The sequence below is a fragment of the Mustela nivalis genome, assembly GCF_964662115.1.
Source record: "Mustela nivalis genome assembly, chromosome: X".
Classification (NCBI taxonomy): Eukaryota; Metazoa; Chordata; class Mammalia; order Carnivora; family Mustelidae; genus Mustela; species Mustela nivalis.
The window spans coordinates 125897756-125922901 of NC_139040.1; the positions used below are offsets into that span (position 1 = coordinate 125897756).

General features: G+C 46.2%; 1 protein-coding gene and 1 long non-coding RNA gene across 8 annotated transcripts in view; one reads left to right on the top strand and one right to left on the bottom strand.

Moving 5' to 3' along the window:
• The window catches only part of ARHGAP6 (Rho GTPase activating protein 6), a 475091-nt gene that overhangs the window by 419925 nt on the left and 30020 nt on the right, over positions 1 to 25146 (top strand). For all 7 annotated transcript variants that reach the window (XM_082717092.1, XM_082717091.1, XM_082717097.1 and 4 more), the window contains exons 4-9: positions 6418 to 6674; positions 8772 to 8967; positions 13844 to 13899; positions 16478 to 16628; positions 17667 to 17815; positions 24067 to 24246. In XM_082717092.1, the coding sequence (XP_082573218.1) occupies positions 6418 to 6674; positions 8772 to 8967; positions 13844 to 13899; positions 16478 to 16628; positions 17667 to 17815; positions 24067 to 24246 (989 nt within the window). The remainder of the gene's footprint in view (positions 1 to 6417; positions 6675 to 8771; positions 8968 to 13843; positions 13900 to 16477; positions 16629 to 17666; positions 17816 to 24066; positions 24247 to 25146) is intronic.
• On the bottom strand, positions 13954 to 24964 carry LOC309856224. The gene is made up of 3 exons (XR_014307104.1): positions 24655 to 24964; positions 20249 to 21345; positions 13954 to 14097 (listed from the first exon to the last, which is right to left on the bottom strand). It is a non-coding gene; the product is annotated as an uncharacterized lncRNA (long non-coding RNA).

A 25146-nucleotide genomic window follows, 5' to 3' on the forward strand; every position in this document is an offset into this window, starting at 1 on the left:
CAATTATGATGCTGGCCAATCAGCAGCACATAAGAAGACCCTGGGTTGAGTAGCCATGGACAGCATCTCTAACGCTAACCAGCTGTCTGGCAAGGCCAGATCGTTAGGCAGGGCTAGTTGAATGAGAAAAAGTTTGGATTCGCCTACCATGGCTACTGGAAAGAAACAGTCTCATCTTCGTGGGCTACAGGAGATGGGCCATTCTCAGCATTTTTCTGTCCGATCACAGCATGCTTATTTTTTGCCCTATATGTTTTGGGAATTGTTGACTCTGTCCATACTGGTTTGTGTCCCCCTCTATGTCTATTTAGGGAACTGACACATTAGCCACTCTTTCAGAGGTATTTATGGTCATTTTAAACTAATATTCATTGAGCCTGCATAATGGGCACCTGGGCCCCATTAGTGCAGTACAACTCTCTGTGGCTTGTTTGTATGGTCCCATATGAAATGACTGCTGAGTGGTGTGGTTGTGTGAATGTATTTCCATTTTATGTGACATAATGAATGAGTGTTGAGTGAGCTGAGCCATATGTCTCACCTTGAAGTTCTTTTCTATAATGATTGAATTTCTGCTTGAAAAATTATGAAAGGCAGTCAAACCGAAGGTATAAAAATAAATGCACTATGGTCAGTACTGGACAAGACCTAGTCCACACCATTGATCCCCGACTCTGCACCCATGTTGTGAACTGTGCCTAAAGTATCATGACATTTGGTTCTCCGGACTAAAAGGAGATAAAGAATTTAAAAGAATGGGAAGTCAATGTTTTACTTCCCTTAGAGCATGATTTCTCAACCTGGGTCTATTGACATTTTAGACTGGATAATTCTTTTTTTTTTTAATTATGTATTCATGAGAGAGAGAGAGGGACAGAGAGAGAATGAGTGGGAAGAGGGGCAGAAGGAGAGGGAGAGAAAATCCTCAAGCAGATTCTCCACCAACCACAGAGCGCTACACAGGGCTCCATCCCAGGACCCCAAGATCATGACCTGAGTCAAAATCAAGAGTCGGCTGCTTGACCGACTGAGCCACCCAGGCACCCCCAGACTGGATAATTCTTTGTTATGGAGGCTGTCCTGTTCACCGTGTGAGTTGGTTAGTGGCATCTCTGGCCCCTACCACTGGATGCCAGTAGCACCGCACCCAACCGGAATATCTCCACACATTTCAAGTGTATGCCTCGGACTAGAGAAAGGGAGTTGAAAATGTGAATGATCCCTGCCTCTCGCTGCCGAATCTACTGCCGGGATGATCAAGGCAAAGGGCATTAGCTCTTGTCCAGCTACCTATCGCTGTGTGATTGATTGTATTCTAGTTTATCGGTCCGTATGTTCTTGCCCTTCTTTGTAAATGAAAATTAGTAATCAGGGTAGCTTTTTCACATGAGACCCTTACTCATCCTATTCCTGCCATCCATCACCTTTACCTCACTAGATTAGAGAAATTCTTAGTGCTTATTGAGAGGATTAAAGGAGCCACTCAGACTGGCATTAGTAATGTGTATCTTTGAAGTTGGTTTACTCTAGGCTGATGTTACTGATCTGAGGACTGAATCCTCATAATGGAGACTTTTGGTGATTCTTCCGAACTGCCCATTCAGGCTAGACCAAGCAGAACGAGATGATTGAGATCCCCCAGCAGAGAGAGATGCGTGTGTGCTCGCTTAGGTTACAAAACAACAGGAAGCGAGGATGTGAATGAGCAGAGAAGGGCGGGCCAGGGGAGGTGATTGACCAATGTGTACTGGGCCATTATACATTTTACAGACCTTATTGTATTTACATATTAATAAGCTCAGGGAAAACTTGGCGGTGTTCTGGAAGGCGGTACAGGTTGCTGGCTGGGGAAAAGGAAGGCAGGTTCTGGTGGTCCAGAGAAAAGACACATCGCCCAACCAACTAAATTAGGGAAAAAGATCAGGCTTCGGGGCACTTGGGTGGCTCAGCGGGTTAAGCCTCAGCCTTCAGCTCAGGTCATGATCTCAGGGTCCTGGGATCGAGCCTCGCATCGGGCTCTCTGCTCAGGGGGTAGCCTGCTTCCTCCATCTCTCTGCCTGCCTCTCTGCCTTACCTGTGATCTCTCTCTCTCTCTATGTCAAATAAATAACTAAAATCTTTAAAAAAATATATCGAGCTTCATAGCAAAAGAGGTTTGCTTTTTTTTTTCTCTCTTTTAAAGTAGCTCTGATGTTTAAAAAGATGTCCTGGGCTTAAGTGAAACTTAATCACCGGGCATCTCTTCGGAACAGAGAGTCCTGTCTGTGCACTCACATCCATTCCACGGCTGCCCTGGGAAGCAAGGCAGGAGGGGTCAGCGTGCTGGTCTTGCCGAGCTGTAATGGTTCACATGATTTTCTTGCACTTGAACATTAACATTGGGGTTCCTAACAGCTGCACATGTGGAAAATGATAATCACTGGAGTCCAAAAGTAAAAGAAGGAAAACAGGAAGCTCTCAGTGACCTCTTGGGTTAGGGCATCTAAAAATAAGTAGGAGCAGCTTTTTAGAATCCAATTGGTCTCCCAATAAAGAGTGATTCATTAAGTGTTTGATATGCTGCTGGATTAATTGATTCAATCAGAATGAATCACGTCCTGTATTTTATTTAATTGCCTTGACATCAGACACAGCAAATCACATGACACTCCCGTGTCCCCCCTGCCACTTAAGCCAGTGCCCGCATGACTCTTGAATTCCGAATGGAAACAAATTCAAGATGGATGCTGGGTGGGAAAGCACATTTTCATCCAGAAGAGTTCCAAGCCCTTAATTTCTCTTAGTTAAATTACTTGGCAACCAAAAGCACTTTTTAAACTTCCAGAACTTCAGCAAATTTCTTTCATGGGTCCAAAAGAAACCACTTTTGGGGAAGTGATTTTAAAATAGCTACTTCATTCCAGTTCGTGTGGTTCCTAGTCGGAGCACAGGGGCAATAAGGTTTTACTGCGGCATATGTCTGGGAGATAGGCCCCCACTTCACAGGACATTTCAGACTAATATATCTGCCACCTATTTATTGACATGAAACCTGGGGAGAATTCAGGTCTGGCACATTCCTTTAGGCGGCAATAGTATCATGCCATGTTTTATTGATCCGAGTATGTTACTACACTCCAGCTATGACTTAGCCCTGGATGGGAATAGTTGATACAATTTTATTTTGCATCACATTAAATAGCAGGATACAAATCAAGTATCAGTTATCACTATGTAGAAATTCTCAAAGAGAATGTATCGAATGCTGTCTTTGGGTGCTGTTAGGGGAGTGCGAACCCAAGAGAGAATAGGGAGGGGCCCCCTCACGCTGGACTGTGTGAGCCCCCCACGGTGTTTCGTCTGTATGCTGAGAACGTTGAGACGCCATCAAAGTGCACTAAGGAGGGCGCCTCCTAGTGGTGTGTTTTAAGAGCTCGCCACCCTGCAGTGTGGAACATGAACTTGGGGTGGGGGGGTAAGATAAGAGTGGAGGGAGGAAGCCTGATTCTTGAGGCGAATCCCTTCTGGAGAGGACAAAGGCCAGGATGGGACCAAGGGAGTGAGTGGAAAAGGTGACATGCAGGAGGAAAGTAAGGGGAGAGGAGATGGTCAAGGTGATGGGAGATGGGGAATTAGATGGGCCATTTGGGTAGCCATCCAAGCTGCCGAGAGTGATGGTAGCCTGGGGGTCTGACCGCTAGTCAGTCAGTGCCAAGAAAAGAGAGCAATGGGCAGGAGACAAAGGAGCCTTGTGATATCTGGTTTCTGCCACACAGTGAGAAGGTGCAGATCTAGAAATGGCAGTAGGGAGCAGAGGATGGCTGCCACCTCCTGACCCCGCCGTTCACGGGCTGGGAGAGTGCACAGTTGCTGCTAATGAGTGCAGCAGGAGAAGCAGTCTCCTTGGTGAACACGTACTGTAGATTAGAACACAATACACACTGTCCCTGGCCCCAGAACACTGAGTCTTGGGAAATGTCCATCTGGTTTTAAAAACCTATTATCAACTGTATTAGCCACTATCAACACAGAGTCTCCAGGGGTTTTTTCCCCCGAGAGAAGAGCTTTGAACCCACAGATAAGCATGTATGCCCAATGTTTTATTTACACATGAGGAGTCTATTTGCTAAAGTCTATTTGCTAAGTAGACTTGCAATGGTTCCTAAATTTCACAATAGCCACATTTTGAGAAGCAGTCACAGTCAAGGAATCCAGCCTAGAATTTTCCAGAGTCTAGACACTGCAGCACAAGTTTAGGGCATAGGGAGGCCTCCTTTCTGAAGCTTGTAAGGGTTCTCGAGAGAAAGCAACAAGAAACAAGTGACCACATCAAAACTCTAACAATAAACTCAGCTAGGAAAGAAAGCCCTTTAGGGAAAAATAAAAATCTGTTAGCAGGTCATCTCTTGAGTGAGAATCAAAGAGAAAGAAAAGTCAGAAAGAACGACTGCGTGTGTCCCATCTATTTAATTTGTGTCAGTTATTCCCATTTGCAGGGAGAGTGGCAGACTTTGGGACGTTGAAAATGACAGGTACCAAAGGACACCAGTTTTCTTCTTTTTTCTAGGGATATTAGAAACTCTAAGTGAGTGCAGTTGGTTTTCCTCACATGGAAAAACTGGCTAAGAGAAGAATCAGTAGTCCCCATCTCCTGTGACAACGCGGAAGTCAGTGTGCCTACGTCACTCAATACATTTATCATCCTTTCTGCTGTTGTCACCCCCCCCCCACACACAGTTTTTGTGTAGTCCCCATAGCTGTCAGCCTTGGCATCCGCATGTTTCTAGACTCTCCCCGGGTTTTCTGAAGCAAGACTCTTTGCTTATTCCCATACACAAGAGAGCACTGACTTATACCATGTATCCTGGAGTGCGTGGCACGTGGACTGCTATTCTAATTGTGCTAGTAGAGAAGATGGCCTTTTAGCAATAGTGAGTATCAGATCTTGTTATGCCGTCTACACCGATCACTCAAAAACATGCCGAAATTTTGGTTTGCGTTATTATCGTATGCCACCTAGTTTGTCTATCAAGAATGGTAAGCATCTTCCGAAAATCCCCCAAATGCTGACATTTTGATTTTTCACTTCAAAACAGACTGCATGTTGCGATGGAACCCGACGTTCAGACCTCCTAAGTGCCATTTCTGCTTTTAACATAGACTTGGCCATTAACCCAGTGATGGTACCATGTTGCATGGACCAAGGAGGAAAGCCTTTTAAAGCCTCTTTCCACCTGATTTGAAGTTAGCCTTTTCTTTCAAAGAACAAACCCTTAGAATTGTTTCCCCGTCATCATTCTGGTTCTAGTCATAGGGTTATAAAAACAAGGGAGAAGCTAGACTCCCATATTCTGCTGCTAGATGTAATTTTGAGTCTAAAAGAAATAATGCATTGAATTTCATTATGAATGCTTTTTGGCATAAATCTAAAATAATGCCCAAGAGGTGGCCGGCCCTAAGGATCAGTGTGCTTATTACAGTGTATGTGTATGAATGTGGAAACAAAGCAACTGTGTGTCCATCTCCAAATGAAGCAGTAGATTTCATGATACGCTCCTTCCCCCAGATTGTCCTTACTGGAGGATTTAACGCATTGTATCGTGAGCCCTTCGCTGGTTCCTTAGTGAGGAGAGTTATTATATAAATTTATTATATAAATTTCTCACAGGGCCCTGCAGAATGGCTTGAGTACATAGATCTTGAGAGCGACAGCCCCAGCCCAGCAACTGGAGGCAGCCAGTGGGGACAACAAACACAGAGGGAAAAAGCAGATTTCCCCCGAGCTGCTCCCCTGCCTCTCGGGTCCTCACTCACGTATCTGGCTCTTTTACCGGGAGCCCCAAAGTGTATCCACTTCACAAAACGTCAGTCTTTGCTCCATGCACCTGAGAGACACCTGTGTAATTCTTTACGTATCTGACTCCCGCTGCCCCACAGGCCCCTTGCTCTGGACCCTTCAGGAGCCAGCACTACACCTACGACTACCCATCACGGTAGCTGTTCTGTGAGTCCCTGTGGACTAAGCAGATGCACCTAGACCTCTCATGCCTTGTAAATTCTGGTGGCTCTTGAGACACATAAACCCAAGACTAACGGTTTGTAAAATGGTATCCTTGTGAGGATAAGGCATCGTGTACATTCTGTCAAAAATGTCACATTTCTCCATACAGTTCTTTACTTTAAGACATACTTGAGATATGTGGAGGGAAAACTAGTGGCCTAGATTTCTGAAAACCCATGTTCTTTACCCATACTGGCCTCCTTGACAGTAATAGAAACTTGGGCCACTCTGACACACACCAAAGTCCCTGTATTTGACTGAAGAATCAGTTCTTCAGGAACCAGTCATTTGAATGCGGCTGCGCTTGGGTCTGAAGCGTGGGTGCGAGCCTTCCCTGGCCCAGCCATGTCTGAAAGTGCTTTGTTTTTTGATTCCAGAATTCATCCCGCAGGCATTTGGAATGCCCTTATCCCAAGTCATTGCAAACGACCGGGCCTATAAACTCAAGCAGGACTCGCAGAGGGATGAGCAGAAGGATGCGTCTGATTTTGTGGCTTCCCTCCTCCCGTTTGGAAATAAAAGACAAAACAAAGAACTCTCAAGCAGTAACTCATCTCTCAGCTCCACCTCGGAAACACCAAATGAGTCAACGTCCCCAAACACCCCAGAACCGGCTCCTCGGGCCAGGAGGAGGGTGAGTTGGCCAGGACTTTCTCTGACACTACTGCTGAAACAACCGAAGCATTACTAGGTTATTCTCTGAGTCTCTCCGCTCTTGTGAAAACTGGAAAGGGAGCCCAGGGATCTGTCCATGACCCCATGCGGGGACAGCATGCCCTGGGCCATGTGGCATGTGACACAGCCTCAAAGCCTTTTTCTGACCACTCTCAGAGCTGCTGGGTGCCCCTCCTTGGATCCCCATGGGTGTGCCCCGTGATGTCCTAAACATTCTAGAGCATCACTGTTGATCGTGCTATAGCGTAATCTTCTGTCCTGTGGATTTACCCTGGAGACTCTGCGGGTTGGGGGCGGGGCCTCTGCGGGTTGGGGGCGGGGCCAGGCGGTTCCTTAGTCTCTTCATCTCTAATCCAAGAACCACACCTAGCCCCCCAGCGACCTGACTACCAGTCTTCATAAGCAAGGATATATTTTTTTATTTGATTATTTTTAATCAATGGAACTTTTTCCCCCGACAAGAAACCTACATATATATCGTGTATCATCTATCATCTATCTGGTACAGCATATCATATATCACATATATATATATAGAGAGAGAGAGAGAGAGAGAGGGCACATATGTCCTCTTTCTTTATTTTTTAAATTTACATCCTCTTTCAAATCAATTCTGTAACAGAATCAATTTCTTGTTTCAGGTTTCCTGTTTCAATTCAGGAAAGCTGAGTTCTCAGGCAAACTGGTTGGTGATGGGCTGAGCCGGTTGAGAAGCATCTCTAAAATTTCCCAGGTCCTTGGGAGATCTTCTCTCCTTCTCCTCTTGCCCAGAGACCCCCCAAATCTTTGCTGCCTCTAGCCACTCACTACTGCTCTAGTCAAAACCCCAAACGCTTCCCACTTAAAATCCACACTCAAGATAAAGGGGTACCTGAGCCACTGCTCTTTTTCAAGGTTCTGGTTATGTTTAAAAGCGGAGAAGTGCCGACTTCCCAGGGTATTTAAACGGATGTGACGGAGCTGTTCTACAGTCCTGTCATCGTTTGGGTGTCATAAGGCCATAACACCCAGACTCCACGTGTGCGCTTTCTGGGAATCAGGAGCCCAGGCAGCGGGCCTCCCAGATGCCCTCCCCTCTGTCCAGGCCTTGCTAAGACATGAGCAGTGAACCCCTTCCTCTCCGCTTCATCAGCCGGGGCAGGGGGCGGGGTGGCTGTGCAGACACAGCCGGTGCCCCGCTCCCCTCCACTAGGCCTTTACCAGTCCCAGGACACCAGAGCCCCCCTTCCACTCGCCAGCATCTCGCCCCTGCCAAGGGCTTTCATGACGATCAGAGGCACCAACCCATGCAGGTGATAGGCTGCAAGGGCTGAGACACTGAATGTCACCTCCCCGCCCCGACCAGAGTTGCTCTTAATCAGTGACTCTTGCGGCTTGTGGTTCCCATAGCCCAGCACCCTTGCTCCTGACCGCAGTGGGCTCTGAGCTGCTCGACCCACACTGTCTCCCAGAGGTGCCGGGAGCCTGGGCACGAGCTGCACACAGGCTTGTCTAGACCGGGGGACGCTCTCCATCCGCTGCCCTCCGTACCCTTTCTCGACCCCCTTCCCCCTAGGGCTGTCTCCCAGCGCCACGTCCCTGATCAAGTTCTTGGTGCCAGTTCTGGGGGGAAGCCCAGCCAGGGCGGTTCCATGGAATCCAATGTTAAAGATCTACCTCCTCGAGTCCCAGTCGAGATGTTTGGTTTTTATTCACGAGGCTTCTCGGACTTTGCCTCATTCATCCATCATGTGATCTTTTTCTTGTTTCAAGAAACGAAGTGATGGGGTCAAAATACAACAACGCAACGGCTGCCCGCTCCCGTCTTCCATTTGGCGAATGTTGTTTGTGGAAATTGTAACTGCCATTCCCTTCCCCTGTTGTGGTAGTTTCCTGACTTCTTCAAGAGGTGTTGGCCGTGTTCCTTTTACGGAACGAACGGCATGATTCGAGGAAGTGGCGTGGTTTCAGGGGGACGCGCAGTCCTGGGCAAAAGCGTTACCGGCTGGCATGCGGCGGAACTTGCTCGTGTTTTCTCCATCCGCGCCCTTCATTCACGCCTCTGTGTGGTTTGCAGGGCGCGATGTCAGTGGACTCTATCACAGATCTCGATGACAATCAGTCGCGACTGCTAGAAGCTTTGCAACTGTCCTTGCCTGCGGAGGCTCAGAGTAAAAAAGAAAAAGCCAGAGATAAGAAACTCAGTCTGAATCCCATTTACAGACAGGTCCCCAGGCTGGTGGACAGCTGCTGTCAGCATCTTGAAAAACATGGTAAGCAGATTTGTCTGTCGGTGATGGAGTATGAGAGATTCTCGGTTATTCAAGCTTGGTGGATTTAAGCACCCAGTTCAATGCTTTGTTCATCTGCTTAGACTCTGGGCTGAAATTTCCTTTGTGAAGAAAGTTTACAGATCTGACTGTTGGCTTTAGAGAGTCCTGGGCTATACATGATTGTGGGAGAAAAAAATCAACTTGATGGTTTTCAGGCCACCCAGCACCCAAGGGTCCTCAGACGTGAGCCTGGAGGCCAAGATCTATTGGGCTGGGTCTGTCCCCAAACCTCTCGTCAAACACAGCCCAGCCACTTTTATCTTTTTTAATGCATCAGTGTTGCCAGCAAGGCTTCCTTTAAAAAAATAAGAGTCTAGCTACTTAAAAAAAAAAAAAAAAAAGATTTACTAACCATTCTTTGAGTAGAAAATACATGGTTTCTGACAACAATTTTCTATATTGCTATTTGCATTTTTGTGGAAAGATGTTCACTTCAAACTTCTTCACAATGACCCTTTGGCAACTCTATACCAATTAATATGTGACTTAAAAATATACTTTTTTAAAAATTTTTCTGAAGTGTAGACTTATTGGCTCATCAAACTGCTATTTCCATAACCTGAGTGTGTTTCGTGTAGTGTTAGTGTGTATTTTATGGACACGAGAAAAGTTAATTGCTTTTTTACTATAACATAATACATTCATTGTAATCAAGAGAAAAAGAAACAGAAAAGCTAAGAAAATCTTGAGGCCATCCTGGAGACACGACTACTGTTGATATTCCCATCTCCGTTTTCCTAGTGTAAGCGGGACTTCGTAAGAAATGATGAAGGAGATACCTAGTTATCTTAATCACTAGATAACATGTGGATGACTTAACAAAATGAGTACATATTGAAGCTTTGTCTACACAAAATTTTTTTAAAGATTTGTTTGAGAAACAGAGAGAGCACGAGTGTGGGGAGGGGGAGAGGGAGAGGGAGAGAGACCCAAGCAGATTCGTGCTGAGCCTGGAGCCCGATGTGGGCCGAAACCAAGAGTCAGATGCTCAACCGACTGCGATACCCAGGCGCCCCTCTGTACAAGATTTTTATATGTACCTGTGTGTATGTGTGTATCTATCTGTCTCTGCTCCTAGGAAAGCACACTGGGAGTCAAGGAAAATGCTTTCGTATTTTGAATTCCCAACAGTTAGTATCATGATTAATATAATGTAGGTGCTCCATAAATATTACTTACACAGAATTATTTTTTAAAATAGCTTAATGACAAAAGTGTTCAGTACCATGAATATGTAAGTTCAGCCTAAATTCCGCTGTGAGGCAGAAAAAGAGATTCATGCTTTTACGATTATAGTTTTTCACCATAAAGAATGTAGAGAGTGGACTGTAAGCAGTTCAAAGAGTCCTAAGTGAAAAAATTCTGCTCCAGTCCTGCAACACTCCAGTGCCAGGCTGAGTAACTCTTTATGTGAAAGACAACTTGGTATGTCTTTCTATTTTCTTTTTCAAAATGAATTTTCATGAATTATAATTTGTAAAATAGCATTTCCTTGAAGCTTAGTAAGAAACTGGACAGTTCTTTCTCATTTTGGCATGGTTAACGTGCAATGTAGGGCCTAAAAGAAAAAAGATTATCCTGTCAAGGACCTGATTCTGCTCCTGGTTTCCATGGTGTTTGGCTCCAGAAAAATACAAGACATATTCAAATGCAAACGGATATTCTCCCTGGTTACTTGAAACCAATGCAAAAAAAGCAAGCCTCAAAAACAATTCTCTCATAAGACTTTATTTGCCCATTTGGGAAATGGGTAAGACAGAGTCATAGTCACTGTATCCTTATAAACATTTGTCAGAGACTTTTTCATTCCCTCCACAACTGGTCTTGGACAGTTATCTTGACTCTTGTCTGTGTCTGTGTAGAACACCCTTCCCTACCTATATTTCACCCAGATGCTTTCTGAACGGTTAGCTCAAAATTCCTTACGCATCCTTGATTTCCCAGAAGCACAAATTAAAACAAACAAACAAACAAATACCACCACCACCAACAACAAAACCAGACAATACAATGGAGGCTCAAGCCCTATTACATTTCTGGGATTGGGGCTGATTTTAGGGTGGGGCATCCTGCTTATTCTGCCTGCCCGCTTTATTGGAATTCCCTAAGCTTGAGACCCAGGTGCTCCGGGGTCATGTTTCCATTCCAGTTTCTGCTGAAAAGGAGAGAAAGATGATCATGTCAATTTCTGGGACAGGCCACTCAAAGTCACGTTACCTTTGCCAGGTCAATGCCTTTTTGGATGTACGCCTGCTTTATCAATGACTATCTTAAGTCAAGGTTACTAAATGCCTAGACCGTATCTCCTCTCTGAGGAAAATCACCGTATAGCTCGTGGGAGAGAATGGCTTTGGCCTTCTGATGGCTGTCAGTTGCTCTCCCTAGAAACAAGCAAACAAGATATATTTCGAAAAACTTGAAAGAGATTCTAACCAACTGAGATATATAGGAATTATAGCACTTGATCACTAACTCGTTATTTCTTCAATTACAGTCATTTTTGCTGAGTGAAAAAGTAATCTAATTGAGGAAATAATAATGTCATCAAAATGGGCATTTCTGAAGGCTGGAGAGATTTAGCCGAATGAACAGTCCTGCCTGTGTAGAAAATGCTCTTATGCTATTTCACTTCTGTAGAAAATTCAACTCTCCGGAAACCATCAAAAAACTAAGAAAAAAAAATGCAGCCAAAATTAAAATTGCTAACACCTGCTATTAAAGTTTTCTCTCTTGTGCAAAGGAGGCTCATTCCATTCAGTCAGGGTCTGTTTCTCTCTCTATAATAGATGCCAAATATGATTCGAAGAACTCTATTTGCATTAATTAATTGAATCCTTGCATAACTCTTCAGACGGATACTCACTGTGTTCCCTTTGCAGGTAAAAAGTATAATTCTGGAGTGACTCGAAATAGCTCGATTATCCTGTTGACAAGCTCCCATCGAGGTAGAAGCAATAGATTAGGCTAGGGGTTGGCCTCACTTGTGAGGAAGACAGACTGAGAGCAGCAACAAGGAAGGTATGGAAGTCTTTTGAAAATAGATGCAGGGGCGCCTGGGTAGCCCAGTGGGTTAAGCCTCTGCCTTCTGCTCAGGTCATGATCTCAGGGTCCTGGGATTGAGCCCCGCATCGGGCTCTCTGCTCAGCAGGAAGCCTGCTTCCCCTTCTCTCTCTACCTGCCTCTACCCCTACTTGTGATCTCTTTCTCTGTCAAATAAATAAATAGAATCTTAAGAGAAAAAAAAAGAAAAGAAAACAGATGTAGAGCAAAATCCTACCCGAGGGCAGTCACCAACAAGTGATTCCACAAATCAGCAAGAATTAGCCTCTCAAATTATTCTGGAAGTTCAGGATACCATTTGTAAGCTATAGAACTGATAAACAGGGTTTATGGATTTATAATTATATTTATAAATGAGTTTGTAATTATAGATACTAATCTTTTCTAACTAAAAAGCCCTGGAAATCCAGCCAAAAAGGGATTATACTTAATACATAAAGTGGCAAGACCATAAAATAAATATACAAAAAGATATCTATTTCCTATGTAAGAGCAGTAATCAGTTATATACTCTAACTGTAAAATAATTCATTCATATTAATATCAAAAACATACCCAGAGTATCTATAAGAAGCAGCAAGGAACCTCTATAAAGAAAACTGTAAAGTTCTACCAAGAAATCTAAAACATGATTTAAGCAAATTAAGATGTTGACTTTGGTTCTGGATTGAAAGAAATAATGTTATAAAGATTGTAATTCTTTCCAATTTAATGATATGTTGTACTACTCCGAACTCTTTCAGTGGCAAGAGAGAGGAACCCATATAAAATTAGATTAAGGAAAGCACCCCCCCTCCCAAAGATCCTATTTACAAACTGGAAGTTTCAGTATTATATCGAGATTGAGACACAGCTGGAGCCAGGATTCAAACGATGGTAGGAGAGCATGAGTCTGTCCACTGGCTTTCCTCGCGGGCCAGCTCTCTCCACGTGGCTACAGAATGTCCATACCAGCATGGGCGCCTCCAAACCAGCATAACCCTCATAATTGATTATCCCAAATGAAGAGAAAATGAGCCACCAGTGAAAAAATAAATGTAGGCGATGACCATCAGTGATGATGATTAATGGCTTGCGCAGGAAAAGGAGAGCCACTCAGACATTCCGTGCCCCATCGAAGGAAGGAAGTACATCATACTTCTTAGGAAGTGTTCTGCTGCCCCCTCCCCCTGCCCCAGAATCAAACCTGAATCAGAGAAAACTCTGGCTCAACTATGTAAAAAGCAAAAATACACACACACAGACATACATGGAGAAAAGACTGGATAGAAATAAAAGAGAATATTAAGAGTGGTTATTTCTGCATCAGGTATTTTTAAAAACATTATCTTTTACATTTTTCTGCATTTTATAGATTTTAATATGTACTTGTTTTAATTCTAACCAGTGAAACAATAAATGTCTATTTTTAACACTGATAAAGAACTAAGACTTCATATAAAATGCGTGTTTAAGTAATGATGAATCTGAATGATGAAGAAAATTGTATTTTTCATATGGGGATGATATGGAAATACATAGTATCACAGGGAAAGTTTTTCATCAAAAACATTTAACATGATGGGTCCCTGGTGTTTAGAGGGCTACGCTTCAGGTACCTGCAGAGGCTACTGGGGAGTAACTAAGCAAGCATTCGTGCACGCCATTGTGACGTTGCTGTTCCGCGTGTTGCTGGCATTCTATTCTATGTCCACAGTGCTTTCCTCCAATTTCAAGCCACAAAACGGGACTGTTGACTTTGTTTTCTTCTTTGCAGGCCTCCAGACGGTGGGGATATTCCGAGTTGGAAGCTCAAAAAAGAGAGTGAGACAGGTAAGTGAAAAGCGAAGACTGTCTTGTACGTTTCTTGACTTTCAATTGAATTACCTTGCACGAAGCTCCAGCTTCTGCAAATGCATCTCAGAGCAGCTCTTCTGAATCCTCCCACCAATTACAGGATAATCGACTCCCAAGAGGTAAAAGGCAACGCCTCAGAAGCTCAGCAAGGTTGTGATGGAGTTAGGATCAGACCTTTGAAATCAAAACGTTTGGATGTGTTCATGGTGTGTCCGGCCAAACAAAGATTATTTATAAACATCTTATTGAAACTGTAAAAGCAGGAGATTCAGAGAGCACCTAATTTGGAAAGGATAATAAACAGAAGACAATTGCCTGGCACTTGTTTTTACTAAAACGTAATGAAATGATGCCCTTGACATTGCCTTCATATAAGATGCTGTATTTATAGTTTTACTTTCTCAAAAAGAAATCATTCTTCTTTCATTTCCGTGGAACCACTGGTGCCTCCCACCCCCAACTCATTGTACACGCGGGGACCGTGCCCCTTGCTCCTTCAGCATCGTACAACATTCCCGCGACAGAAGTTTGATGCTAGACCTTCAGGAATAGGTTCCTGTGAGCGGGCAGGTAATTGTACTCATGAGGGCTTCACAAAAGGCAAACCGCCCTTTGAAAAAAGAATTCATTTGTTGGCTAAAAGAAAATTAAAACGTGATGTTTCCTCCATTGGTCCCAACAGACCAGTAAGCAGTAAGGAACACAGCAACTCAAAAGTGAAGCCAAATGAAAATAATTTTTAGCTGATAAAGCTGAAGGAATAATTGTTCATAGTGTTGAAACTAACTGAAATCAACACCCCCTGATACTTCTTTTTTATCAAGAGAAAAGGGGCTTCCCAAAAGGAGTCCTTTTTCTGTTTATTTGGTGGGTGCCTTTATTTGTAATAGCCACACAAGGGACTACAGAACATACAACACTTTGCCACAGGGCTTGCAAGAATGATAACATTCTGGGGCCTTCTCGCCTGGGCAGAGCAGCAGAATATTTTCAAAACATTATCTTACTGACTCCAGCCACCGGCTGTGAGAGGGGCCCTTTCGCCCACTTCTTTCGAGGCTTAGAAAAATTAAGAAACTTAATTCAAGATCACACAGTTTGCCCCAGGTTCCGTTCAAGCTCAGGGTTAAACTCAAGATCCCACAATTTAGATGAAGCCTCTTCCCATGGTTCATTCTTTCTGCATGTGCGTGTGCCGGGGAGAGAACCTGGCGGGTTTGAGTGATCACAGGAAGGAGTGGTGCCAAGGGGGAGACTCCCGTTCTGGCTGCCTGCTGCACACTGCTGTTGAGTTGCCAGGCATCAGTGGGCAGCTCGGGACGGGAATGGCATTCTCACCAGGCGGAGAGGCGGCTAGTCTCAGAAATTATTCCTCACTTACATCGGGACCCACCAAAGGGAAAACCTTTGCATAGAGATTTATTTAAGGATTATCCAATCAGAATATAATTTGTGGTTATGGAGATTTTGATTCCCAGGGTGACATATCCCCTAACCCACCATTTTACTCTTGAACATCACTTCTTAGGACCCTACACTTCTTAAGTCAGAACAGTTGTTCCGAATAACAATATTAACAGCGAATTAATCATCTGTGGGACTACCAGTTGCTCATCAGTCTCTCCAGCAGCCTGAGAGCTGGGGAGTGGATAGGGACATTGCCTCTTTGTTCCCTAGCATACTTGGAGAGCCTAGACCTCTGCCCGGTGCACAGGAAATCCAGTGAATGAATGAATGAGTAAGTGAACCAGTAAACTCTTAAAGAAGCGTATTGCATAGAGGAGATTGAGGAACTCGCAGAATTGTTTCTACAGCAGAAAACAATACATAGGAGAAGTTGAGCTGCCGGCCATAGAAGTTGGCTGCAGAGTTATGACTCCCTTCCTCTTGCTATTGTGCTTTCATGTTGTCATAAACGCTAATGAACCCAGGATAACAAATAAGGCAGGGACTCCCTTTGGGAATTGTTAATAAGGCTCCTTTGACTAATCTAAGGCAGCTTTTATTTAGTAATTGTCATCTTTTGAGGCTTAGTCACAAATGGCTTATCAGGGTTTTTAGTTTCATCATGCGCAGCAAAAAATCTTGCTTTCTTGTTGAGTATTTCTGTAAAATGTCAAAATTCCAACCTGGTAGGATCGCTGACATGCAGAACTGCTGTGTGATAGATGAATTCCTCCCTCCCACATTCACCCTTGACCTAACCCCCTCAGCTCTTTCCTCCCAACCTTCTGGGTGTCATTCTCCAGCCCTTCTGCTTGCGTCGTTAACAGTACACCTACAGATACATTCATTTAATAATGCAGTTATTTAATAATGCATAATGATGCATATATATATGCGTGTGAAAATACATTCATGGTTAGACTCTGTAGATCAAGGCAACACGCTATTTTCTTCTCCGTTCTGGTGTCTGTGTAAACTTAAGACCAGATACTGCATGTCCCCGCACTTCGTTTGCTGGGCTCTGAACACTGAGATAGGTGTCGTGAGATATATGTGATATATGGTGAGATATGTCGTGAGACTGCCATTGGAACCATTATTTTTCCAGTTACGTGAGGAATTCGACCGTGGGGTTGATGTCTCTCTGGAGGAAGAGCACAGCGTTCACGATGTGGCTGCCTTGCTGAAGGAGTTCCTGAGGGACATGCCGGACCCCCTTCTCACCAGGGAGCTATACACAGCCTTCATCAATACTCTCTGTGCGTAACGCGGCCATTTGCAGGAACATGTCTAGGGATTTACTGGGATGACCAACTCACTCATTGGACCTTGTACATGTGTTTCCCAATGACTTTTTTTGCTTCTTATTTATTGGTCTCTAATGAGTGGCCTATTTGGGGAATTTTCTGAGATTTACCCTGGGGAGCATTAGCAAGAAGAAAGTTACCATAAAACAAAGAGGAATTTGGGATGCTTTCAGATGACCCCAGCCCAGTAGAAAGTGCTATAAACTGATGCTTTGCAGGAACAGCAAGAGCTCACAGTGAGTCTGTGCCTTAAAAATGAGTTTGCGTTTCTGGTATGAGGAAGGAGGGAGCCATAGAAACCCAGAGTGAGGAAAGGGGGCAGGCAGCATTCCGGGGAAAGCAGAGTGGCATAGCCCAGGGGCAGGGCTTTCAGTATGGCTGCTTGAGGGCTATCGACCCAGATCACATGGAGGAGCAAAGGAGGAGGGGCGGGGAGAAACAGGCCAGAACTGTGACAGCCTCCGTATTTTTCTTCCTCCGATGCCACAATTAAAACAGGATCACGGAAGAGCGTGAAGACTGCCATTGTGCCCTGGCTTTGGCTACTGCCAACAAAAAGTCAATTCCTTGTGGATTCCTCAACAGAAAAGGGCCTCAGATCTGCTATAAACTCAGCTTTTAGAATGTTCACCAACTCCCAGGCACTGTTAGCAAATATTTCCTGAAAATGGAAGATCGCAGTCTACACAGTAAATGATGAGAACGGCAGGGAAGGGAGAGAGAGGAAAGGAGGGGACTTGAAGCTACCGTTCTTCCCCGGGGTGATAATGCTCGCTGCGCCTGGTACATCCCCCAGGTCTACCTGATCTTTACGCCCTTCATAGGACCTTGTGCTAAACGGCGAGGCCAGCGGGAGGATGGGTGCGGTGGAACGTGACTGGCCTGGCTCATCCCTTTCCGAAAGGGGTTGAGAGGGGCCTCTTCTCGGGACCTGAAGAGTGGGAATTCCCCCTTTAACTTACTCAGAATGCCTCCCTTTGCCTTGCTTAGTGTTGGAGCCCGAGGAACAGCTGGGCACCTTGCAGCTCCTCGTCTATCTTCTACCTCCCTGCAACTGTGACACCCTGCACCGCCTCCTCCAGTTCCTCTCCATGGTGGCCAGGCATGCCAATGACAACGTCAGCAAAGATGGGCAAGAGGTAGGACGCGCCCCCAGCGGCCCTCGATGCTGTGACTCTTCCCTTTTCCAGTTGCAGAAGAGTGGGCCATCAATTTGATGATCTGCTTCCCCTGGAGGAAATGGCACCTGCCCTTTCCTGACCCTGCTGTTGATGTAGAAGGAGAACCAGTGCAGGCTTTTTTCAGGAGGGACAGTTCCGAGGATCACATAGGCCACCGACGTCCTGTGTTTCCAGAATGCTTCTAAACGAGGCTGCCATTTTCCCTGATGATGCTTTATGCAAGACCTTGAATTTCCATTTGTGTGAAGAAGACAAGCGATGGGCTATGGAGGTGTTTACAGCTGTGGAAAAATGGAGTAACGGGGGCAGGGGGAGATGCTGTCATTGTCATTAATTTGATCTGCTTCCTTAACTTGGGCCCCCACTACGTTGTCACCTTGTGATTCTTCCAGATTGTCCCTCAAGCTCCCATCTGCCCTATGGCTAAAGGTGTGCTATCCTCCTTTTAAGAGGTTCTTTCTCTCCTTAAACCCTTCCCCTCAAATCGACTGGCTTAAAGCCATGGAGAGTCAGTCCTGCTTCCAAACCTGGTGGAGAAGGAAGTAGAAGGATCTAGAAGGCCTGATCTACCATCGCCATGCATCTCGATGCCACAGCATGTCAGCCTCTGAACAGATTCTGCACAGTCCCCTGGGCCCTCCTGGGATATTCTTGTTGAACCTAGTCCCCACTAGGGCCCTAGGGTGGCTCCACCCCCTGCGCATCTGAGGTCCTGGGGTCCGGTTCTCTTTGGTTCATATGCAGCCATATGCTTCAAGGTGGTTTTGGTTTCACCCTCGGACAAAGGAGATGCTGGCTTCAATTTTAGGTGACCAGTTAACAAGCAGCCTATTCAGTCTTCACCGTAACAAGAGATCTGTTTCCCTTTTTGGTACCATCCAGTCATACTTCTCCTTGACCTTGGACTGCCCCGGTGATCTCAGACCCTTTCCTATGCTAGTAACACTCATTACAAATCAAACACGAAGATGCCAAAGGCTTTATTCCACCACAGAACCTTTTCTTTTCAATCATTGTTAAGCAGAACTCAGCCCTATGGTGGATTCGGTTCTATATTTATCACGTTTCTTTCCTAAAAATCCTGGTCCCATTTTTTTTTCCACTTTAATCCAGAAAAGGCAGTTCTGCATTTCTTGAGGTCATCCTCGCCGTTGGTGCAAGAATGGAACTTTCCTGACTTAGCCATGTCTCTCTATCGTAGTTATAATTAGTGAACCCTCTGCTGGCTTCAGGCTTCGTAATATGGTACCGACACCTCATTTTAGCAGACACAGCTCTCCCTGGGATGTACTGTAATTCTCATAATTGTTAAGTGGTAGTTGGACTCCCCGCCTGGGTGTCATCCCTTATCAGCTGCGGATGCAACGCAAGCGGTGAAATCACCTGCCAAATCACTGGGTGGAGGCAGGGCCCTGTCTGCGTTCCTAGGCGCGCCAACCCCTTCTCTGATGCTCCTGCAGTAGCGTGGGAGCCGACAGTCGGGTCTTAGGTGACGAAGAAGAAGGCATCGATGAAAGCAGGAAGTCCGATCAAAGCAACTCTTGCTTTTTTAGAATCCTTTGCAGACACTCTCTCAGTCCAAATGCTGAACGAAACCCCATCCCCTAGGCCCAAAGGAAGAAGAGATTCCGGGCTGGGGACCGACAACCCTTGGCCTGTTGGCATTGTAGCTGTCATCGCCCGCTCTCCGACCTCATGCCAGCTGCGTGCCCGAGGCTTTATCACGATACAGTCAGTCCTCCACTGCACAAGGCCGCGGTCACTGCCTCCGCATTTCAGAGGTGGGAAGCGAGGCCTAGGGGGTTAAGTAACTCCGCCAGGATCCCATAGGGGCACAACTCTGCGGGAGGCACCCTGGACCCCATAGACACGATAGATTTGCAGAGCAAGCATGACAGGACCCTAGAAGATGGCAGGAGAGGGAGGGCCCGTCATTTTCATTCCCACGACCTTCTCGTATGGGATAGTGGTCGGAGCCATCCAGTGACCAGTAAAGTCGCAGCTGTGGCTCAAACCCAAACTGGTCTAGCTTACTAAGAAGACAGGAATCTAGACTAGGAATTGGGGGAAAAAACCCTATGGGTCTAGCTGGGGGTTTTCTACCCTCCGTATGATTGATATTTGGGACCAAGTACTTGTAGGGCTGTCCTGTGCATTCTGGGATATTTTAGCAGCGTCCTGGGCCTTTATCCTAAATGCTTGACGTCGGTAGCGGCTCCCTACCGTGCCCCCGTTGTGACAACCAAAAGCATCTCTAATTGCCTAGTACCCTGTGAGGGGTGGGGAGGGGGCAGAGTCACCCCTGGTTGAGAGCTCTGGGTAGCTTTATCACTAACTGACCAGCTGTTCTTGGAGAAATCTATTAACCTCCCTAAACCTGAGTTTCCTTACCTGAAGTTTGGGGATACAGAGTCCCCACCCGACACGGCACAGTTGGGAAGACTGCGTTACTCTAATGTGATGGTGTCCCGGGAACAGCAAAGCTGAACCTTGAGTCAAAATGAAGCACTAGCAACCAAATGTTCAAGCAGCTGGGGAAAGAGGAGGAGCGGTTTGCTTCTGTGGAATGGTGAGATGTCCCAGGCGAACAGGCAGCCCACGCGGCCATCTCGGTTGGAGTAGAGGCTCTGGAGTGGGAAGGTCCCGAGGACGTATGAGAGGAATCGGGCTGTGTTCACGGACTACCGAATGCCTCTGTAAGGGCGTAGGTGCCGCATTCCTTTAAGCCCTGCACGTTGGGAAGGATTCTGCTAAGGCTGTATGACCCATGCTGTAGCTTGGTAGAGGTGGGGAGAGAGAGTGTTGGGAAGCCTCTGTGTGACTGGCAATGGGGAAAACAGCAGTTCGCGTTGTCAGTGTCTCCATGGAACAGTGGCCTTGGTGTTCGAATCACGGACATCCTGGGCCCTGATCTGAGTGTTGTTCCAAAATTGTCCAGTTGCTGCTCCTGGGATGCTGCGGCCCCTAGGAGGTGGAGGAGGTGAGGACACGAGGCAAGTGTGGAATTAGGGGAGGCAGTGCACAGTCAGCCCAGAGTCTCGGGAGAAAGGCGGTGAACACGGTCCAGGAAAGTTAGGAGTGGCTTCCTGGAGGAGACGTCTCAAGGGGCTCGAGTGAACGGACCACGTAAGCCCTGCGCGGGGATGGGGGTGAGCCGGAAGCCCCTCTGGTCGGGGCTCAGAGTGGAGGGGGAGGACTGGCGGTTGTTTGTGAATATTTTGTTGGTGGTGGCTTGGCACAAGCACGTGGAGGCCACGGGATGGGCGCACTGCGGCGAGGCGGGGCTCCAGCCGTCAAATATGGTCCAGAAACAGAGCCGCCTGCAGCTTTTCCTCTCGCCCGTTCAGTTCTCGGTCTTAGACAGGTTCTGTCTCTGCTGGGTAGTGATTGTGGCTTGCAACGTGGAGAGCTGCGGTCAGAGAGCATCGAGGAGCTTGGAGGCTCCCATACGCCACCAGCGCTGCGCTGCCCAACCTGGTTTCTATGACCTAGAGGAAGAGGGAAGAGAAGGGAGTTGGGCCGGGGCATGGTCTCAGCTTCCTCCTCTGTGAGATGAGCAGAATATTTCCTTTCTAATCGGCACTTATAGTGTCCTGCATCATTAACTAATAGGATCTTAAGGATTTTGACAAGAAGGACGTGAGAACATTTGTTGGCTGGGAAATTGGGGGGGAAATGATAATGGCATTTCGCTATCTATGCTCACTTTGTCTGATTCTGTTTTATTTGCTTTGCTCCTTGGGGAAAAGAGAAATTCCCAAAGGGAATAACGATTTCCTTTCTTTAAGAAAGAATACTGCAGGAACATCACTGAAACCTCTTGAGCCTGGAAAAAAAAAAAAAAAAAAACCCCGAGTGGATTTTCAGGTTGTCTGAGATTGCTCTGGTATTGCAGAAAGTGTGGTGTGGATATGCTCGTTTTTGGTGGGAGAGTCCATAGCCGGCCTTCAGTTCTTCACAAAGTCTGCGAGGCAGAAAAGACCTTAAGAGCCACCGGCATAAAACCAGGATTACTGATCTCTGAGGAGGTGTAGACCTTCAGGAAGTGGGAGGTTGGCTTTGGAACTGGAGCAGGACCAGTGTCTCGCCCTCCCCACCCCAATCCCAGCCCTTGCTTTAAAGTTTAGTTTTCCCATTGCCCCATGCTGTGACCAGGGGGAGGGCCGGCTCTTGGGGAAGATTGGGGCTGGCTCCTCCACACCCCCCTGCCCCGGGCTCCGGGCATCAGTTCCCTGGGTGTAAAAAAAAGGACAAGAGCCCAGCTGCTTCCCCAGCTTATAGCACAAAAGAACTGAAACAGACTATGGAAAGTTCCTAGTCCGGTGACCGTGCATGCCAGACTGATCATCAATGCGAGCAATTCCTGTTAGGTTTAGAAAGGCTCTGGGATGCTTATTTAGTGAAGATAAAATCGGTGGTTTAATTGGCTGGCTCATAATTAGCTCATGAGCTGCCCCCAAGGGCACGTGTTGTAACCTAGACCCCCGTAGAGGTAGAAGCTGGACCACGGGCTGCAAGGCTGGAGGCTGTCTTCAAGCGAGTCCCCTTTCCAGTCTCACGCACAGTAAAACAAAAACAAATCACAACCCGGCAAAGAAAGCATTAACAAGCCACAGCAGCATGGTCTCCAGCTGCAATCTCCCTGCCGTTCTACGGACGGACGGATTGGATTGCGCTCCCAGAATAGCAACAGGGGAAGGAGGGAACGGAAACAGAGTTTTGGACTGTCCTTGTGCTAAACATTCTTTTAAAGGAAAACAAAATCTCCTATTTGTTAATGTTGAAAAAAAAAATAGGAAAACCCTGATACGACTTTAAGGGGGCAGAGGGAAGCGCTCCAAAAGCCTAAGTTCCAAAGGGATGAATTTGAACATGACACATAGTTGATTTTATCCTCAGCCATAAATTTCCAGGAAGAGAAAGGAAAAAGCAAATGAAAAAATGGCAACTTTTATATCCATGAAGTAAAATGCCGAAGAAAAATAATCAAACAGTCCTATGGATAAAGAGTATTTCCGTGAAAATGCCCAGTGTTTACATGTGAAAGCATTTCACTTGGCAGGAGGCCTGAAAAACAGGCTCACCTTCTAAAAATAGCACCTGCCATGTGCCATGCCAGGATCGCAGGCCTGGGCTGCCACCAGCTCCAGCTCAGGGCTCCCCAGGACAAGGGTGGGACCAGGAGTCTTTCTTGTGGCTGTGAATCAGGACTCTTGAATTCCATGCTGGGCACCCAGGTGCCTCTCAAAGGCTCCGCACGTCTTCCCAGACCAAGGAGCCCCACCGAACAGCCACAGTCCCCACACATATCCCTGTGTTCCTAGATTTGCAACTAATACCAACAAGAGAAAGAAAAAGTTGCCTGGCCTAGTGGTTCTCAACCAGGGGCAGTTTTGCCCACAGGGGACACGTTGCCATGACCCTTGCCCGCCTTTCCCGCAGAACCCCCCCGTGATGCTGTTTCTGGGGTGGGGGGGGTTGGGGGTACCTGGATGTAGTTTACGTGTTCCTGTTGTTGCATACGGTGTTCCTCCTACTGTGAAATCGTCGCTTGCCTCAGCTCCTCTGCTTTTTGGCCTAACCAACTCCATTCCTCTTTCATGGTTTTGTGCAAATATCACCACGTCTTTGAAGTGTCCCTGGGGCCGCCAGAGTTGATAGCTTCATGCTTTGTACCCAATCCCTGTAACTGATATGTTTACTTCCCCTCTAGAAAGTGACCTCTATAAAATAAGGACTGTACTGTGGTCATTGTTGGGAAAATTTTAAATAATTCAAATCCATGAAAATGATGTAGCCTGTGGTAGGCCCTGAGTGGGTGATTTCATAGAGGGGTGATGGGCTGATAGATGCCAGGACAGGTGGAAGGCTGGCTGGCTCGGATGGAGGGACGCGTGGTTGGTTGGATGGATGGGTGCGTGGATGCAGACAGGGAAGACATTTTAGAAATACCAGTTTCACAACGGATAACTTAGAGATGTAAAATTATACTTAATATGCTATCAAAATGACCACTAAGCTATGAGAGTCAATCCAAGAGATGAAACAAAAGGGAAGTGACGGTGCTCCTCATGGATTCTGCCAAAGGTGATATAGTCCTTGCAGGGGGGGAAAAAAAAGGAAAGGAAAAAGGTCCCTTTGATTACCAGCCCACCCAGCAGTTTGAAAAGCAAAAATAACACCAATCCTTGTGTCGTCCACTCTTACAGGTCACTGGGAACAAAATGACCTCTCTGAACTTGGCCACCATATTTGGACCCAACCTGCTGCACAAGCAGAAATCATCGGACAAAGAATTCTCTGTCCAGAGCTCAGCCCGGGCTGAGGAGAGCACAGCCATCATCGCTGTGGTGCAGAAAATGATTGAAAATTACGAAGCCCTGTTCATGGTAAGTGGCTCTCCTTAGGCAGGACATCTCGGTAAGCTGCCTCGTGGGGCTGCTGGGCTGCAGACCCAAACTCACGCACACCATCTCTGGTCTACAGGGCCGTCGTTGCCCGAATTCACTGGAAGCCAGGCAGTTTCAATGGAACTAGAAAGGTACAGAGCTGTGGTGTCACTGGAAGTTGGTGATCCCACGTTTAAACAAACATACCCAAGTTATAAATGCATTTTGTTGTCCCCTAGACCATGGCCACATTTTGGAGTGATTTAATTATCCAGAAAGAGAGGTCCCTGCTCAAAATATTGATAACATCCTTCTTTTGGGAGTTATCTGTGGCCCTCCCGAATTCACGTAATCCATAACGACCCCCCGTCGACGGCATCTCCTCCAAGGTCAACGTTGACATCTTACCTCCTCCATGAAGCTTCACCTCTCTCTCCCATGTCCTTCTCATGTCACTTCTTTGTCCCTTAAAACCCATCACTCTTCTTATTTATATTTATCTTACTCAACATTGTGTTACAGTCGTTTATGACTGGTTCCCTGAGTGGTTTCTAAATGCAGCTGAAACATGGGCTGTGCTCTTGTCATCTTCTCTCTGTACCCTCTGTACACTCTTGGAAGGCCCTCCATCTGGCAGGCACTCAATAAATAGTTTTTGGATTTGTATTGAATTACCAGTTCCTGTTTTCCTTCAAAAAACTGCACTGCTTGCTCCAACTTCCCTTGAAACATTAGAACAGATGCCAAGCCTCTTCTATTTCTGTTCGCCACTCATATCGCATGTCAGAATTTACAGGAACTTTCTCCATGTTTCCTCTCCCATTTCTCCTGTCAATTTGCAAACGCTGACCATAAATCTTCCCCTATTCCGCCAGAGCCTCGTGTGGCCGCTTCAGCTGA